Source organism: Triticum urartu, chromosome 1A (genome assembly GCF_056163025.1).
Source record: "Triticum urartu cultivar PI428250 chromosome 1A, HENAU_Tu73, whole genome shotgun sequence".
NCBI lineage: Eukaryota > Viridiplantae > Streptophyta > Magnoliopsida > Poales > Poaceae > Triticum > Triticum urartu.
Window position 1 is genome coordinate 514,479,577 of NC_141873.1, and position 18,184 is coordinate 514,497,760.

Below are 18,184 nucleotides of genomic sequence, written 5' to 3' on the forward strand. Positions count from 1 at the left end.
CTTCTGTGTAGTACTACTAAATTGCAAGGTCAAGTTTTCAGAAAAGAAGATTATCATGAAACATTGGCATAAACCGAAGCCGAGTGCACCATTTTCAGTCTCGATTGCCTCGTATAATTTTTTTGAACTACCTTGCTACGATGCGTATACATTTTCAAAATTCAGGGTCAGCAAATTGCAAACTGGAGACCAGTTTATGTGGCGGTGAAGCGAAGCTGGCGCTTTCAGGCCGAGAAATTAAACGTGCAACCTCTCCTGTGGACGGCGATCAACTTGGAAAAATAGGACAATCGTCACAATATCTCTTTCCCTTTCGGCGCGAGCAGTGCACCGGTGAAGACCTGCCGTCGCTTTGGTTGGTTGGTGAAATGTGTGTAGCAACATCAGCGCATCCCAACCACAAGGCAGGTCAAATTACCGATGATTGCGACAACATTGGGCCAGAAAACCGTGGCGGCAAATCAGACAGCTCCTCCTAACGCTGTACAGTTCATGAAAAATATACAAGAAAAAGAAAGAATAAAAAATAAATATTATTCTCGATCAGCTTGAGCATCTCCGATGGATGATGATGCATTTTATCCCACTAGCAAAGAATAAGACGGTATGGGGCACCTTCAGCCAAAGCTCCGCAGGCCACAGCTTTGCACTCTGCACATGTCATCTCACATTCTCATGAACTGTCCGTTCAGCATCCAGCAGAAGATAACAACAACCTCGACTGTACAACCCTCGGATGCCTTGGACAGTTGCGCCGAGGCATGTTGGCGGAGAGGTGCTCGCATGTCATGGCTTGTAACTCTATGCTATGTCAGGTATGTTCTTGATGATCTATGAGCCAGCACCGCCAGTGTTGATGCTGAAGTAGAAGGTCTTGCGACTGAAGGCGTTCATGGCGTAGTCGACTCGGATTTGGCCTATGTCCGTGTTGAAGTGGACGCCGTATCCAAACCCGACACCGAATCCCGGTTTCCCTTGCCGAAGAGCCGGATTGCCTGCCATCATTTGGTGAATGATGAATGATCATTGAACAAAAAATCACAGCAGGACGGAACGAGTATGGTCAAGGAAATACTATCATACTGAGATATGAAGAAAAAAAACATCAAATGCAACTCAGCATTGATATGTTGCACTAAATGTTTCATAACCAGGAGTGGGCATAAAACAAAAGGATGTTTGAGGACTCTACTATAACTCTTGTCCAATCTGTGCTCTATGGTACAGTATGCTGATGTCAATTGCATTGTCCTCATGTTGATAAGCTTAACTCCTTCAGTCAAATCAGGTGATGTGTTGATTTACTTAGTTCGATCTTCATTGGTTGATACATCACGTCAATGATATTTGCATGATTTTCCACCGCAGAGACATCTTGATCTTGGTTATCCCATACAAAATGCCAGAATTTTTTATTATTTAAGCTTCTACTGTACTACTGAATTTGTAAGTCCAAACCAATTTAATAGTAAGCTCTAACTGTTTGAGAAAGGCGTGCTTGCTTTCCACACAGACACAAAACTGCACAAATTTAGTGTAGCTGAGTAGCGAGCAACTGTAAATCAAGCCCCTCATTTTTACTTTATGAATTACACTGTTCAATTTTAAAAGCATCGGAAAAGCTTAAGTATATCAGCCTCATTTTCTTCTAGTTGCAATTAGATTTTTATTTTATTTTGAAAAAAAGGCAAATAGAAATTACTAAGTACTCAAGTATGCAAAGATGAAGCGAAGCCCTTACCAGGAACATGACGAGCAGATCCTAAATCACTACCGCAGTCCATGAAAAGAGAACCTTCGAGATTCTTTGCCTTCACAGAAACAGACGTTTCAGTATTTGATTGATAATCCAAATGGACAAGACTACCACAAGAAGATAAACCCAATATCAACCAGTACGGATTTCCATTGGTGGAGGATGCTTTAATAGTCAAATAAGTGACAGCACCAACGGTGAGTTCACTTTCTACTAGAACAATCCCAGGACAATTCTTTTTGCCTGGCAGTCTAGCTAGAGTTTGCCAAAGCATGTGTAAATTCAATGGAAATTGTGTATTCTCATACAGTAGTTCCAGTCATGAGTGGTATGTTCGCTATGCAATATCTTAATATTAATGAACTGATTAGTGTGTAACTCTATCCAGCAAAACTCTAGCACAAATTAAGTAACCACAAGAAATGTCCTTATTGTGCTAGTTGCATTTAAAAGGCTGAAAATGATATGGCCACATGATTTCTTCAGAATTTTGGTTCCATTTATGCAGATCTGATAAAACTTGCACCGGTTAACTACCATACAAATATAAAATGGATAAAGTCATCTAGTAAGCACCAAAATTAGTACAGTATTAATTTGTTTTAGAGAGACGGGACTTGCTGATTCTCGAAGAAGAACCAATTGCAAGCCTTCATGTTATATTCCGCTAATATAGTTTGAATTTATCTTTCTTCCAGTATCAAGATTAAGCAGGTTTATTAGAAGAGAGAAATTCCCATTTATGCTAACTTCTGAACTTTCAACCCTAAAATTCTATCCTTCGACTATCAATTCCTCATCGCAGTCCTTTGCAGTATTTGGTATATTCCTCTTGCATGCAGACACCACCTATCATCCCATAAATTTGACCCATATATGCAACAGGAGAAAATGTAAAAGACCACAATGGGTAAAAGAGAAAGAAAAAAAGGTGAATATTGCATAAAGCATACAAATTAATAATGATGGCAAAAAAAAGAGTCCAAGTAAATATGTACGCATCTAATTGATTGCATTTTTTTATCCATTTCATGTTTGGATGCAACTTCTAGTTACTTCTGGTTCTTGGATTACCAAGTTTGATTTACGGACTACATAAACTGTTTGGGGGATTATATAATATATATGGCTTGTTATTTACATACCAAAGGAACCGTGTATTCGCAGTTACCAATTAGGCACAGTCTTCCTGAACCAACTGCACCCTCGCCATAACCCCGGACGCTACCAAGTCCACCTATTGCAAATGCTTGATACGGTGCCATGTCGCCCACAATGGAACCGCCTGTCAAGCTGCAGCATAGGAAGAGATTAATTAACTTTCATAGAAGAGTGTTGCTGCACTACAGTAGGCAGATGCAGTACCTAGTAACCAAAAATGTTGGCCCCAGTTTAATGCCTTTCGAAACAGCACATTTAACTCTGTTAAAAGTTAGTGATTTTGGTACAAGTGGCAATCCTTGTTCCATTTGAAAATTAACCTGTCATTGGGAACTATATAAGATGGAGTTACAGTCAAGTCAAGGAAAGATGGAGATGAAATAAACACAAACTTACTCTTAAGAAGCTATTATCTTTAACATCCGCATAACCAGACTCTTGCTTCAAGATAATCATGTTGTCATGGAGGTTACCACTGCATCATAAAAGAACATTAAACAATGAGACTTCTTTTTATTGTATCAAAGGGCACCTCCAAAGAAATACTGTTATCACCTGCATGTTAGGGGAAAGCCTTCGTGGTCCCTAGCTATTGAGCGCCCATCATTATTAACAGGACGGATATGCTGGAGGGAAAGGACATCTGATAAGAGAAGTTGTACAGCATGAAGATGATGCAAACAACTGGATTTGACTAGATGCTCACCTCAAACTTAACACTGGTTCCAGAAGTCCATTTTGATGTTGTCGGTTCATTAATCTCCACCCCAAGCGACAACCGGCTTAGATTCACCCCTCTGCTCCCTGACCGTGTGAAGTTGTCAGCCGGAAAACCATGCACCGCAATTTCTGGTGTCATCGAGTGCTGATTGCTCAAACCAGCACGCAAACAAGAAAAGGTGTGTGAACAGAAAAGACAGCATACAACGCCTAACCACTTTTCACAAGTTCATACTTACATACTTCATAAAAATAATTACCCGATCAACTTGCATGAAAGGTAACCATTCATAATGGAAGTAATATGACAAAGATCAAGCCAAGTGTATGGTACGAGCAACCATCCAATCCTAATTCCAAACGTAATCCACTTGTTTTGTTTGAAGGGCGGAATGGATTGGTCCATTATCACCTTATCCCTCACAAGCACAAAATTAAGACAAGATGAGGGATGGTGTCCTCACACCAACACCAACAGTCATGGGACGGTCTTATGATGGGCAAACCCGTTCTAGGATAAGGTGGTCACCAAACCAATCAACTTGCAAGATAATGGAACCATTAATTGCTAGAATTACTACGGCGAATAACGTCTTCTGCTTAATACTTCAATTACAAATTCAGACACTGGTGGAGCCGATGCCCCAGCATGCCAGGGCGGCTACCTCAGGTCAGTTGCAAGCAAAAGGGATTGTAATGGTCCGGCAACAAGTAAAGTAGGGCAGGTCCATAACCAACACAGCAACTAGAGAGGCCTAAAAATTGATTCTCCATTCCAATCAGGAACAACAGACAGCATTGAGTAGTTGAGTTGCAGGCCCATCACACAACAATGATAGTGAGAATGTGTGCTGCAGAAGGTGTGTTTTTACTCCTTTCTGCCAAACATTTGTCTAAATCTCAGTGTATACTGGTGTGCTGTTGTACTTAGTATGCTTTGTTTCAGATTTTTCAATGGTTTTTGGGTAACTCGAGACCCTGTTTTGATTTTGATCAAAGAAGACAGGGTATCTCTCTGTGCTCAGGAAAATAAAATTAACTTGAGAGCCTTACGTTGTTTACAGTGATTAGTCATGTTAAATGTTAAACATGCCATCTGGTGTTTGAGTTTAAAATTTTCCTATTTCTCATGATATTGTATCCACCACTCTACTGCTACATCTACTATAGAAGAGATGTTAACAGGGCCAACTATCACTCTACTACATCTCTTCTACTCATTTCTAGTGCAGAGAACACCAGAGAATTAGAATACCAATGAAAATGAGAAATGAGTACTGTTAACAAGATCAATGAAGTATAAATTGCTTAGCAACAATTTAAAACACTATACCATGTTTCTGCTATAGCACTGCAGCATATATATTCAATTTCAGACAGAAGGCTCAATTAAGAAGCCGAGATACAATCAGACAGAATGCAGACCTGAATGACAAACGACTGCTGCGATAACCATTCGGGCCTTGGGCGTCTAAAGGCAACAACAACATTAGAGTCATTGACACCCTTATCCAGAATCACGTCCAACTTCTCACTCCTCCCAAATAGGCTTGGGTGTTTGAGGGAGATCCTGCAGACCAAACTTCACAACTCAGAACAAAATGGTACAACTTCAGAACTCGGAACAAAATGACACAGCTTCAGAACTCGGAACAAAATGGTACAGCTTCGGAACTCAGAACAAGATGGTACAACTTCAGAACTCGGAACAAAGTGGTACAAAGTTTAAACAGAGAGCAATCATTCGTAAATCCAGACGGGTATTCTGCGACGCGTGTGAAGTGAAATACACCGACGCGTGCACGCACACATGGACGCGCACAAATCAGCCAACTATGCCTGCCTGAATGAATTCTGTGACGCATATGAACATAAACTTTACTAGCAGCGGAATCAGGACACGCAACCCCACCTTCCGACGATTTGCGAGATGGTGGCGCTGGAGCTGCTGAAAGGAAAAACAGACCAAGAAAACAACACAGTCAGCAATCCAAGGTCCGTAAACAAAAAACCGCGGCGTGCGGCCCGACCGCGGCCGGCCAATCGGTCGTGGAGGCAAAAGGGCGAGCACCTCATGGGCGGCAGCAGGAGCGCCTCGCAGAGCATGTGGGTGAGGTCGACCTGCAAATCCACCTTGGCTGCGGCATTCACGCAAACACGTTAGCCACGCGCAGTCGCGGAACGCCAAAACGGCGGAGCGGGCGAGGTAGGGATCGAGCTAGAGCCGCGGGGGGTGGGGGAGGGGGCACGGACCTTTGCCGGCATTGACGCTCTGCTGGGCTCCCATGGCTGCGGACGCCGGTGGGGCTGGGAGGCGGGCCGGCTCATGCGGCGTCGGGGGCGGGGGCGGGGGCGGGGGTGGAGTGGCGTCGGGGGTGGGGTGGGGTGTGGGGGATTTTTGAGCGGGAGGTCGGGTCGGGTGCCTTGCGTGGGGCGGAGGGAGAGGCGGCAGGCACTGGGGTTGCTTCGGTCGGGCTACCACCGTCGCGTCCTGCCCAATTCTTAATCGCTTTCCCTCTTTCTTTTTTGCCTAGGGCTCGTAGTAGTAAAGTGGAACGGCTCGAAATCTTTTCCTCTCTTCTTTACCTGTGGCTCTAAATCTTTCTTTTTTTCTACTATGGCTTTCGTTTCACCTCGCCCGTTCTCTCTTTTTTAAAGAGTATCTCTAGCGCATCCCTAGGGCTCGTAGTAAAATGGTACGGCTCGAAGTCTCTTTTCTTCAGCCATGGCTCCAAATCTTTTCGTTACCTTCAATACATCCTATCATCTTCTTCTTTTTTTACGGGGAATACATCCTATCATCTACACCCTCCGTTCCTAAACATATAATGTTTCGATAGTTCGGTATATGATGTTTGATAGTTCAAAATATATGTTGAACTATCAAAACATCATAATTGAACTACCAAAACATAAACACCATATATTTAGGAGCGGAGGGAGTATCCTCTAAGCTCTACAGCGTGCTTGATTCGTGGGAATTAAAGGTGGGGAATGGGAGTTGAGAGGTGAGAAGATTAAAAGTCCTTTGATTGATCAGAGGGCATGGAAAATTTAAGTGGAAAAGGGAATGGGAGTTGAGAGGGCCAATTCCCATTGTCTTCTTTCCATGGGGTACCCTGCTAATTTGTGGGCAGAGCTCTATTCCGGTCTAATTCTCAACTTATACCAAACAAGGGAATGGAAGTAAAATCTACTTCCCAAGTCTAATCCCTATGCAAACTCCCACGTACAAACTCCCATTCTCTTGTCTTAATGGCCACCAAATAGGTTGCTAGGGTTTTCATTTTCCCTCTCTCATTCTCTTTGTTCTGCCCCTCTCTTTGAGAGTCTACCCAAGTCGCAAGATGTATAGGTTAGGTTCTAGGGTTAGTTCTGTCTTGGGTGTAGGCTAGCATCTATTCAAATTAACCGCTTTTGGATTTTTCATTTTTGTGCTAGATCTTTATAAAGTGGGATGGCTTGAAATCTTTGTCGTCTTCTTCAAAAGATCCAACGGAGTTAGCGCACAGTGACAGAGCTGGGAATCAACGTTTAGAGGCCAAATGAGTCAAACTTTTGATAAACAAGGTTAAGCTATATATACTAAATACTTTCTCCATTCCAAAATAAGTGTCATGGTTCAAAGGGTGCATTTTCCCAAATTATTGCACACATGTGGATTATGGAGGAAAACTTTGCCCTTGCCAGCTCGTTGCCCCCGCTACCAAGAGAGCTGCCAGAGCTAGGGCATATGGTCAGTTTGTGGCTCCGACACAAAGTGACTCAATTATAGGAGCTAGCTTGCCATGAAACTTGTCACTCGATTGGCTCTGGCAATCTAGTGCCTTAAGGGGCAATGTGATTGAACGGTCATCTTTTTACCCAAGTAATTTACGCCATTTTTAACTAGAATGTCAAACAACATGGATGCGCATTCCATGTGTTCACTCCCTACACACATAAAAAGACAACAAAATTGCACCTAATATGTTCACTCCCTGGTCTTAGTGAGTGAAAGCTATGACTTCGTTCAAGCCAGGCGATCGATATGGGACGAGATGGAAAGGGTGAGGAATAAAGAAAAGGAACAGAGAAGTGGTTGATAGTAAGTTGGATGTCAACAACTTGAAGAGCTGACTAGTTTTGAAGGCCAACCACAGGGGCAAAAATTATATGTAGGTGGACAGGAGGCAACAATAATGAATTGAAGGAGGAGGTTTACTATGGGCACGACCAAGATGTTTTACTTAATATATATAATATACTTCCAACATTTGGTAGGTAAAAATGGATTCCATCTAGTTTTATATTTAACTCATATAGTATTGAGATTTGTTGATGCATATCATCAAATATAATGGTTACACAACATGTAAAAATGTTACCATATATATACTCCTTCATTTTCGGTTTTAAAGGCCCACACACATCCCTAAATCGACAATCCACCAATTTAATCCAAATTATATATCACAATAAACATCATTATAAAATATAGCATTTAAGGTCAGTGGCGGAGCTAGCAGAAGGTCTCCGGGGGGGGGGGGGGGGGGGGGGGACAAGAAATATGCATCTTTGGGGGGGGGGCAAATGGGTAAACTCTGCTTAATTTAACTCCCTAAAAAAATTTCCCTTCAGTAATTAGGCTAAGATTGCACGTAGCTCCGCCGATGTTTAAAGTTTCTAATGGTATTTTTCTGATATATAAGATGGAACACATGGGAGAAAACTTTAAAAAGAACGGTTCCATGGACTTTGGTGTAATTAATTCATTCATTTATAGGCAGACTGAGTGCTTTTCGAGAGAGAAAAACAAAAAAAAGGAAAAGAAACATAACAAAGGAAGCAGAAGAAGAAGACCAGGAGCTTTCTTGGGCCGGAAGGTGGGATTATTGTCCGTTCGAGACAACGGGAAGACTGCAAAGACGGCCCAATCTCCTCTGCTTATCTGCCTAAACCCCACTGCCTCTCTCGCCGTGCTCGAGGCGACGGGAAAAGCTTCCTTCGCGGGTGGCAGGCAGGGCCAATGGCCGCCGGCGCCTCTCCGCGGCGGACGGCCCCGGGGACGAAGACGGGGAGGAGGGGGAGGGGGAGGAGGAGCAATGCCGCATCTGCCGCCTCCCGGCCGAGGCGGGCCGCCCCCTGCGCCACCCCTGCGCCTGCCGCGGCAGCATCAGGTTCGTCCACGACGACTGCCAGCTCCGGTGGCTCGCCACCCGCCAGGGGCCCCGATGCGAGGTATCGCCTCCGTTCACCTCTCCTCGCCCGCCTAGGGTTTCTCCTCTCTCGGCGTCCGTGCCCGCTTTGAATGGTTGCTGAGTTCGTGCTGTTGCTGTGGCTGCGCGTGCTTTATTCCGTTCAGGTTCATCTCGTTCGCTGCAGCTAGTTTCAGTCCCGTGTGCCACTAGATGTCTAGGTGATACGATGCTGCGTGCGTGCGTGCGTGCTTGGTGAATGTTTTGCCATGATTCCAATCCTCACCAAAAATGTCCCCTTTTCAATGTGATGCGCCATTGCCATACTGTTGCAATGTAAATACGTTGTCAGCATTGTATATCCTCCACGAATGATCCCCTTCATCATGTTGCTGCGTGCCTGTGAGTGACCCACCCTTTGCGCAACTAATTTCAACTCCAACTACTGAAAGATGCCTTGTGATTCTGTCTGTGTGCTGAAAATGTCCATTGCCATTGTCAATCGCCACCCTTGTCAATCGCCATTGCCATTGCCATGATTCCTCGCTGAAAATGTCCCCCTTTTGCAATGTAATACTCAAAGTTCTTGTCATATTCTTGTTGGGATTGCGGTTAATTCATCTTCGTGTTCATCTCGATGTGATTTTTTTGTGATGTTGATGCGATTGATGGTATCATTTCAGCTGTGCAACAACGACATCTCCATCCGACCTGTGTACGCTGCAGACGCCCCTGCGAGGCTGCCTGTTTCCGAGTTCATCGCGGGTTTCTCCCACAAACTCATGGATCTGTTGCTCCTCCTTATCTGCCTCGTCCCAGCACTTGTCATGCACCTCATCACCCTCGGGGCATGGCTCCTCGCGCTTGCCAGGTCCTTTGCTCAAGTGCACTATCTGCTGTCCCTCCGGCTCCGCCCCTCGGTCGCCTCGACTGTTGCTCAAACTGCAATTTTCATTTTAAGGCTGCCTGGTATAATTCTCAGAGGGGTCGTAGGTTCTATCCCCTTCGTCGCCTCGATTGTTGCTCAAACTGCAGTATTCATTTTAAGGCTGCCTGGTATATTTCTCAGAGGGGTCGTGCGTTCTATTCCTGCTGCCAATTTTTGTCTTAATCTGCTGAGCGCAAAAATATTACACCCGGTGTTCTTTGGCTGGGCGCTTGATATCTGCACTTCAGAAATGTTTGGTGCAACAATGTCCCAGAGGTTCAAGCTTATGCTTGCTTCATCTTTTGCTTCAACTGTCCTTCATTGGTATTTTGGATGCATCTTTTGGCACCTAGGCCTTAGATTCTTCAGACTTCTTGATAAGGTATGTACCATGTTATATCTGTGACCTCATTATGTCAATAGTATGTCCAGTATACAGTTCAGGGTATAATGGGTGCTGATTTTGTTTGTCAATAGATACTGAGGCCAGGAATTGCCATTCCCTTTGTCCACTATGAAGCTCACGAACCATTCTACAAATTTTATTTCAAGAAGCTTCATGTTCCTTTTGTTGGAATCATCTCTATGGTTTTGGTCATTCTTGTTCCTATTCAAATTGGCGGGCTATTGGTGCCGGAGTTGTTCCCATTTCATATCACGTAAGTATTCTAAATTTATTTTATGTTTTTATCTGATGTATTTGCCTGATTTTGAAGACTAACACTTTGTTTTACTGTCTGTGATTTGCAGCTACTTCAGTTGTGGTGCAAAGGGCATATCATTTTGGCAAGCACCACGAAACTATGTCGATTCAGTTTCTCATGCTCTTCTTCTGAAGTTTCTCATTGATAACACTAAGACACTCGTATACCTTGAGTGGTTGGTGAAGAAGGTAACCCAGTATTCCTTTGTCACTGCTGGACATGCTCTAGGCTTGTCAGATTCATTGAGTATCTGGCCCGTTGGTGCATCTGGACATGATGAGATTGGGAGTAGTGTCGCACCAGAAGACCAGTATGATAGGATCAATGAAGCTAAGGATGGAAGGTAAACCCCCATAGTTTTGTTCATTTACGGAATTGCACACTGCACATCATTTTTAGCTTGCCACATCTAGTTCCATTTTCTAATGTTATCTATTTCTTACCTTATGATTTCATTGTTCACTGCTTATTTACGAACTTGCGTATTGGTGGATAGGAAGCAGTTTTGGGCTTCTGAAATATGTTTTCTTTGCTCATTTTACCTACTGGGGTATTTGTGATACTCTTCCCTAGTGTGCTCTGCATAGTGGTAATTATTAAGCGATGACACCTTGCCATTTGACACATGATGCTTACCATGCTGATCACATATATATCAAACAGCTCCAAAGAAGGTTTTGCGTCTGACATGACTTCCATATCAGCACTATGGATCATGTGAAAAAGGCTCTGTGAGAAACAAGCTTGTTGGATCGTTGGTACTCTAACAATCTTGTTCTGAAGTGTCAAAAGAAACTGTGATGGCAAAGCAACCTTGTGGCAGCAATTAACTATTAAAATATGAATAATTAAGTCAATGATGGTAAGTATTGTAGTTAGGTTTGTGGAAATAGATACATTTCGTTAGGAAAGAAATAGGTTAAAATAGGAAGATAAGGATATGGTTTGTTAGGGAAGTAAAGATCCTGTTCTTAGGGGTCAAGTCGAATTTTCCCTATGAGACACTTTGTAGTGTGTACTCGTCAATTATTCAGCAAATGCTCTATACCTGATCTCCAGACCTTTACCAATCGCTCCGCATGATCTTTTCTCTAATCTCATTGTTTGTTGGTTATACTTGTCTGCTCACTTATTACTTTCACAATTCAGTGCATTGAAGCGTTTGCAAACCAAGAGGTGTTGCTTGCACAACTTTTGAGTGGATACTTACCTTCTTGTACATTGTACCAGGAGATCAGTTGCAGTTGCTACAATCCTAAGTCTGGTGCTTGCATGGTTGACTATTGTGGTATTCAATTTGGCTGTGCTCATTTTTCCAATCTCAATTGGGCGTGCCATCACTCGGCTGCCACTAGCAGGTGGACTGAAATCCGATGGTAATGATTGTCCAGAGATGGTAATTTGGATTGTTGGACTTCCTTAAAAACAAGAAAATATTTTAACCTTGTTTTGGCTTACTTGTCGATATTTTCTCTTAGATATGCTTGCTTTGGCTATTGGATTTGGCACCATATCAACTGTTATTGCCGCCTCTAGAGATTCATTTGCCTACGTGACTTCTGGGAGAACAGACCTTCTAGCCCTGAATCGCTATCTGGTTGTGTTCTTATGGGTGAGCAATTTACTTCAGGTGGTTTCCTTCATATTTTACTTTCTACTATGCTGTAGCTGAATAACTTATGTCTGCTGTCAGCTTGTCATCGCTCCTTTCCTGACCGGGCTGTTGGTTGATTTATCACTAATATCACCATTCACTGGGCTTGCTGATGACGTTCCAGTTGTAGGCCTTTCCTACTATTGGAGCCTGGGGTGTCTATCTCTGAAAATCTGGGGGAAGCAGGTGAGTTCCAAGTCCAATTTCACATCTCACTTTCTGACCTCTTAACCTATATTATTATTGTCACGTATGTACCGAACTTGACATATTGCTACATGGCACACAAATTGTACTGGTTGTGAAAATCCCACTGCTAAAGTGAATACCAAAAATAACACATTCACATTTTTATTGATTAGGTTATCGTCCGAAAATAGGAAAATTATTTAATTTCTGGGTTTGTCTTTGTGGCTTGAAGGCTTGTCGGACAAGGGCCAGATGCTTGCGAGCCTATTTCATCGACGAAAGGTGGGGCCCAAAGCTTAATCAGGCAAAGGCGGATTGGGATTCAGGGATCGCACCAATGTGGTGGTTCTTGCAAGATGTGTGCATTCCTATCGTCACGAAGCTGCTCGCTGCTCTGGGTGTTCCCTATGTGCTTGCCAAGGGGGTCTTCCCAAGATTCGGCTACTCCGTTGCCATGAACTCGGCGGTGTACCGTTTCGTGTGTGCCAAACTCCATGATTCTATCAGGGACGCCCGCTATGTCGTCGGGCAGAGGTTGGAGGATGTCGCCGACGGTAGCTGAAGACTCTTCTTCCCTGACCACTCTGTTTCCAGTCAGTTGGGGACGAAAGAGGTTCTGGTGATACTAACAGTTAGTAGCATGCAAACGTGTTGCTGACATCAACAAATGCAGACGAGATGATGCCAGACAGATAAATTCCTGGTGAAACTTGTAAATATGGGTGCGGTTTTCATTTTCCATGTGGAAGTTACCTGGAGTCGTATCGGTCAGTTCCCGACGAATCGCTGGGATGTAAGGCGCCGTTGAATTTAGGCAGATATCTTGTAGATTTCTACGCTTTTTTGCAAGGTGTTATCAGGATTGTTGTATGGTTAGCTGCTGACAGGCTCTCGGGCCTTTCCAGTGCCAAATGTGCTTTGGCACTGTTATAAGGCAATTGTGGTGGGTTTGGAAACTTTTATCTTGGAGCCATGTGCATCAAGTTTCCGGGGCAAACATTTGCACCAACATGCGAATTGTCACAAATTCAACAGGGGAACGACCTATAATATATACTGGAGTCATCACTGCATTCGAAATTACACGCCTTCCAGGCTCGCTGCTCCCTCTCTGCAGCTGTTTGATAAAATTCTGGCTGTAGCTGCTGCCTGTTGGTATGGATGTAACAAAAAAATGTGGACAGAATCATGGTCGATACGCGGCTATTAATATCTTCATTTGACGTGTGCAAGTGGTACAAAACTAGGGCAGGACATGTCTAACATTTTTGGCCGCCAAAATTTTGATTACATCCATCAGCCAAAAGAAATTTCCATATCAACAGGCAGTAGCTACATTTCAACCATAAGTTTTGAGTCATCATCTCACCCCCCCCCCCCCCCCCCCCCCCAATGACATCATCACAATGACATCGAAAAGCACAAATTCAGACCAAAAGTGTGATCATCCCAAGCTTCAAAATGACATTTTAGACTATTTGCCTCTTCTTTGGAGCGAATCTTCTTTGCAACTTTCACAGCAGCCCTTGCTGGTGAAGTAGGGATTCCTGCTGTCACAGCAACTTTCCAAAGCAATGCACCCATGCTATTATGCATTCAGAAGGAGGACCACTGTTAGTCTGTTACACAATTCAAGAGAAATATTTTTTTTACTTCTTTGTGGTAGGACCGGGCTGCCTTGTGATTGGCTGGCCCTATTGCTGACAGGAGGTGCAATTTCATACAAAATAGCTGACATGTGGACCCAGACCTCAAAATGCAGGAAAAAAACATTTGATCTAATTGCCAACCAAATGCATGCCATTTTATCTAAGCAAAGGAAAGTGTTGCTCCTGAATCTTCAAGCGCCAAAGAAAAGAATGCCATTTTATCAAGTTCCTCGATAATGGCCACAACCAGGATACACGACCTGAACTCGACAGAATGTGCTGTCATATAAGAGGAGGAACAGAAGAAACCACATAGCAGGCAAAAATGTTGGATGATCAGAGGTATCCAATCCTCATCACTATCGAGTCTCACAAGACTACCCTACATTTCCTGGAATCTTACCTCTATCATACGCTAAATTGAACATGCTGACTATTCTACTTCGTCCCAGGATAAAGACATCTGTGAACCAAACTCGCCAACTCTCATTTGCTCCACAATACGATCTGACCATCGGCACCCACCAACTTCTCTTGAACCTTGTCTAGTTCGAGCATGAAGCAGCCGCTTTTCGCACTGTCCGCGCATATCCCCTTGCCGATGTCGGCCATTTTACCTAATAGCATCACACATCTCTTTCTCTCTTCTGTTCTCTTCGAGCATTTCTCCTCGTACTCTTTCAGCCGTTCCTCTCTGAATTCTCGGGCCCATCTGGGCACTATGTACTGCGCTGGTATTTCGATGACTCCAAGCTGTGTGAAAACTCTGAATATGTGGCAGCATAAAATCCCATCCCTGGTAAACTTTGCGCATTGGCACTTGAATGTGTGGGTGCCAGGGTCAACTAGCACTTCAAAAGAGTTTCTGTCAAACTCAGGGTTCTCGTAGTCGAAGACCTTTTCGAGTCTATACGCTGCTCCACCTTGTATCTCATGTGCATTGAGTGCCGTAGAATAGTATAGCTCTTTCTGCACTCTCAGAAATATTTGCCTTGTGTATATACGCGCTGCATGCTTTTCTATTGGCTGCATGGAGAAGTATGCTGGTTCAGTTGCTGACTGCAATGTATCCTCTTCCTCTGTTTTTACTATGCCCTCCTGTATCCTCTCATATTGCTCGATAAACTTCTCGATTCTGTCCTTAGGAAGCACATTGTCTTTGAATAATAAGTTTGACCCCTCACCATGTTCAGCTGACTCGACGAATGGGTAGAAATCTGCCTGGAAATAAACAGGCACCCAGTTTTTCCTTGTTTTCCACATGAGCCGGAGGTACTCGTTTTCACTTGCATCATATCTCTCAATGAGCACAGCCCATCCCTCTTCAAATTCCTTTTCTGTCAGTGAGTTGTCTACCAAGCTGTGCAGCTCTGCATTCATGTTGCCCCTTGCTGCCATGAAGGCTCCTAGCATTTCCTGTGCTTTTCGCATCACACTGAACTTGCAAAGCCTGTGCCTTACCTGTGGCATGACCTCTGCAATTGCTTTCACCATACCTTCATCCTGGTCTATTATGATTGTTTTTGGCAGTTTCCCTCTCATCACATGCAAGAAAGTTTGGAACATCCATTTGAAGGTTTCAGCTTTCTGATCTTGTAGCAAGGCACATCCAAACACAAGGATTCGCCCATGATTATTCACTCCAATGATAGGGGTGAAAGGCATATTATGCCTATTAGTGCTATAGGAAGTGCTAAATGATATGAAATCTCCAAAAATCTCATAATCTACTTTCGACCTTGCATCAGTCCAGAAAAGACTCCTAACTATGTTATCTTCATCTTTTTGCATGGTGTAGGAAAATCCTAGGTTCCGCAGCTCCAGTTCTTTGAAGCGCTTCAGTGCGGTTTCAACATCTGAATTTTCTTTTCTCCATTGGTCTACACACTGTGAATTGCTCATATCTTTCTCGTTTGATGATGATACATTTCCAAAGTTGCTTCTCATTCTCTGGAAAATATTCATAGCTTTCCTTGGATTTACCCTACTTTGTTGCAGAACTCTTAGAAATAACTTTTCTTCACTTGACAAGTATTTATGATCCAAAAAGAAACTCGTGAGCGATGGGGATGGACATAGTGGATGGTTGTGCTCGTGCTTAACTCCTGTGAACTCCCATTGCTCGTTATGGAGCTTCACTATCACCTTTGCTTGGCACTGTGAGCCCAAAACATTAACCTTCCTCTTCCTCTGCAGGTCCTGAGTTGGCTTTAATTTACCACTTCTGTTGCATAGTAGGTGAAACTTCTTTCTCTTGTAATTAGTTCCCCTCCTTGCTGCAAAACCAGTTAGCATAGCATGTGTGCTATAGAAACATTCTGCATCTTCAAGGGTAGGAAATTTCATGCCAACTTCCGGCGGTCTTGAATTCTCCAATGCCTCGATACTAGGGTAAAAGCATTTTCCTAGTTCAGTATCCAACTCGCTCCCAGAGCTGCTACCTGCATCACTTCCACTGCTTGTATCATTGCTACACAATTCATGCCCTTCTGTAACATCGTGTAACTGGTCTTGTTCTTCAGCGTGCTGCACTGTAGGGTCCACCGAGTTGGTTTGCTTATGCAACATATCTGCCAACAGTCCTTGCACAGTTGTGCCAATGCCATTTGATGCATTTTCCTGCAGGCAAGAGAACAATCTCTGTTAAGCCACAATGTAATGCAGTACTGAATTCCACTTGTTTGACAGAGCGGTACTTGTCATGTTTCGTTTGGTTTCCATACCTGATTAATTTCACCAATCGGCTGTTGACTTCCTTCCGGGTTTGCTTGTTTGCCAGCGTGTTCCTGTGTAAGTAACCATTTATTTCCTAGTCAAACCAGGCATGAGGGCATTCTAAAAGATATAGTCAGTACAGTAATGATGTTTTTAAGGGAAAGGTGTCAAAGCCTAGGCCCTCCCCGGTTTCTACCACCAGAAACCCATAATGTTACCAACTACGGGTGCTGAGCAGAAGTTCAACCACAGAAGGAAAACACAGTAATGGCGATGAATACTGTAATCAGTTAACTGCGAATGTCCTTGCTTTCCCATCAATTTTACTGTCATGTGAGAGCAATTCACCATTTGATTCTGATAGGTGGATATTTTTCTTGTAGTATATCATCAACAGAGGAATGCACATTGTAAAGCAGATGCGTCGAAGGATACCTTTTCCACTCGCAGCCCTTCTCCTGAGTGGCTCGGTTCTACGGCCCTGTCCTGATAGGTCATCACAACCTGCACCAATTTCGTGAAAGTTCATTTCCACCTGTGGTTAGGTACACGCTCATACAGTCCAAGATTTTCAGCGATATGCAAGAAAATCCCCAGGCAAATTTATTGGTGGCTATACATACTCGTTCGAAATTGGTTGCATGAGCAGGGCCCGATGTCTGTTCCCCGCAATTGTCTGATGAATGCATCCGTGCATCGGCGGCGGCTCACTGTCTCTGATTTGGGGAATTTGGCACCTGATGAAAAAAGAAAAGAAGATGGTAAGTGTCAGCAACAGACGTCATCAAACATCCGCCGCCGCACCGGCGGCACCGCGCTGTGCGGATGGGAGGGAGGAGGAGGGGGCTAGATCCGGATCCTCGAGGGCAGACGGGAAGAGAGGGATTGGAACCTGTGTGTGCCCTGAGCGGCTCCGACGTGCGAGGAGACGAGGGGAGAAGAGAACGGCGGCGGACGGCGGGACGGGGAGAGACGAGGCGGTGCGGTGCGGCGGCCGCCTGCTGGATAGAGAGACTCCGCGAATCAGATGGGAAGGAGTGGGGGAACAGTTCCAGGAGGGAAGGTCGAGTGCGCCCCCGTGTATGCGGTGAACGTCCACCCATTAGTGCATCTCTAACCCAAGCTTAGCTCCTTTGTTGTTTAGAGAAATCTTGTAGGAATTTCATATGATAGGATTTATATAGAAAAAATTTCTTTAGAGCCCTTTGGTTTGTAGGAATGAAACCTATTCCTGTAGAGGGATTCTTCCTATCCTCCACATTTCATAGGAAAATAAACATTAGACTAGATTCAATGGAAAAAATTCTATGATGTGAATCAAAGAGCATCTTCTTTCCTATTCCTACTCATAGGATTTGAGATACATGTCATCTCATTTCCTATGACTTTTCTATTCCTATGATTTTCCTACCCTATGAACCAAAAAAGGCTTTAGAGGCTCGCATCTTATTAGGAATTAAACCTTTCTAACTAACAATGTTGCTAAGTCTAAGTCGACCAAGACATCGATATGTCTCAGTCAATGCTATAT

General features: G+C 43.8%; 3 protein-coding genes across 4 annotated transcripts; 1 reads left to right on the top strand and 2 right to left on the bottom strand.

The window, feature by feature from the left end:
* Positions 1-389: 389 nt before the first annotated feature.
* On the bottom strand, positions 390-6,042 carry LOC125524082 (Outer membrane OMP85 family protein). 2 transcript variants are annotated; one of them, XM_048689164.2, is made up of 11 exons: positions 5,891-6,042; positions 5,709-5,775; positions 5,550-5,582; positions 5,063-5,207; positions 3,624-3,782; positions 3,473-3,543; positions 3,314-3,392; positions 3,122-3,237; positions 2,902-3,049; positions 1,742-1,811; positions 390-995 (listed from the first exon to the last, which is right to left on the bottom strand). In XM_048689164.2, exons 1-11 carry the CDS (start codon positions 5,922-5,924, stop codon positions 832-834), a joined length of 1,086 nt encoding a protein of 361 aa, XP_048545121.2. In that variant the 5' UTR covers positions 5,925-6,042; the 3' UTR covers positions 390-831. The 2 variants fall into 2 exon arrangements, with proteins under 2 accessions (XP_048545121.2, XP_048545112.2); XM_048689155.2 differs by having other exon boundaries at positions 5,550-5,585.
* A 2,542-nt stretch (positions 6,043-8,584) lies between these two features.
* Positions 8,585-13,671, top strand: LOC125524091 (putative E3 ubiquitin ligase SUD1; the record flags this gene model as incomplete). The annotated part of the gene is made up of 8 exons (XM_048689176.2): positions 8,585-8,857; positions 9,498-10,124; positions 10,220-10,401; positions 10,493-10,789; positions 11,677-11,822; positions 11,925-12,058; positions 12,140-12,286; positions 12,522-13,671. Coding segments are annotated over 8 exons (2,136 nt in total), but the record flags the coding sequence as incomplete, so codon positions are not given.
* Positions 13,672-14,128: 457 nt separating this feature from the next.
* LOC125524103 (protein FAR1-RELATED SEQUENCE 3) lies at positions 14,129-17,746 on the bottom strand. The gene is made up of 5 exons (XM_048689181.2): positions 17,546-17,746; positions 17,277-17,390; positions 17,089-17,157; positions 16,662-16,724; positions 14,129-16,557 (listed from the first exon to the last, which is right to left on the bottom strand). Exons 2-5 carry the CDS (start codon positions 17,340-17,342, stop codon positions 14,425-14,427), a joined length of 2,331 nt encoding a protein of 776 aa, XP_048545138.1. The 5' UTR covers positions 17,343-17,390; positions 17,546-17,746; the 3' UTR covers positions 14,129-14,424.
* Between the last annotated feature and the right edge of the window lie 438 nt (positions 17,747-18,184).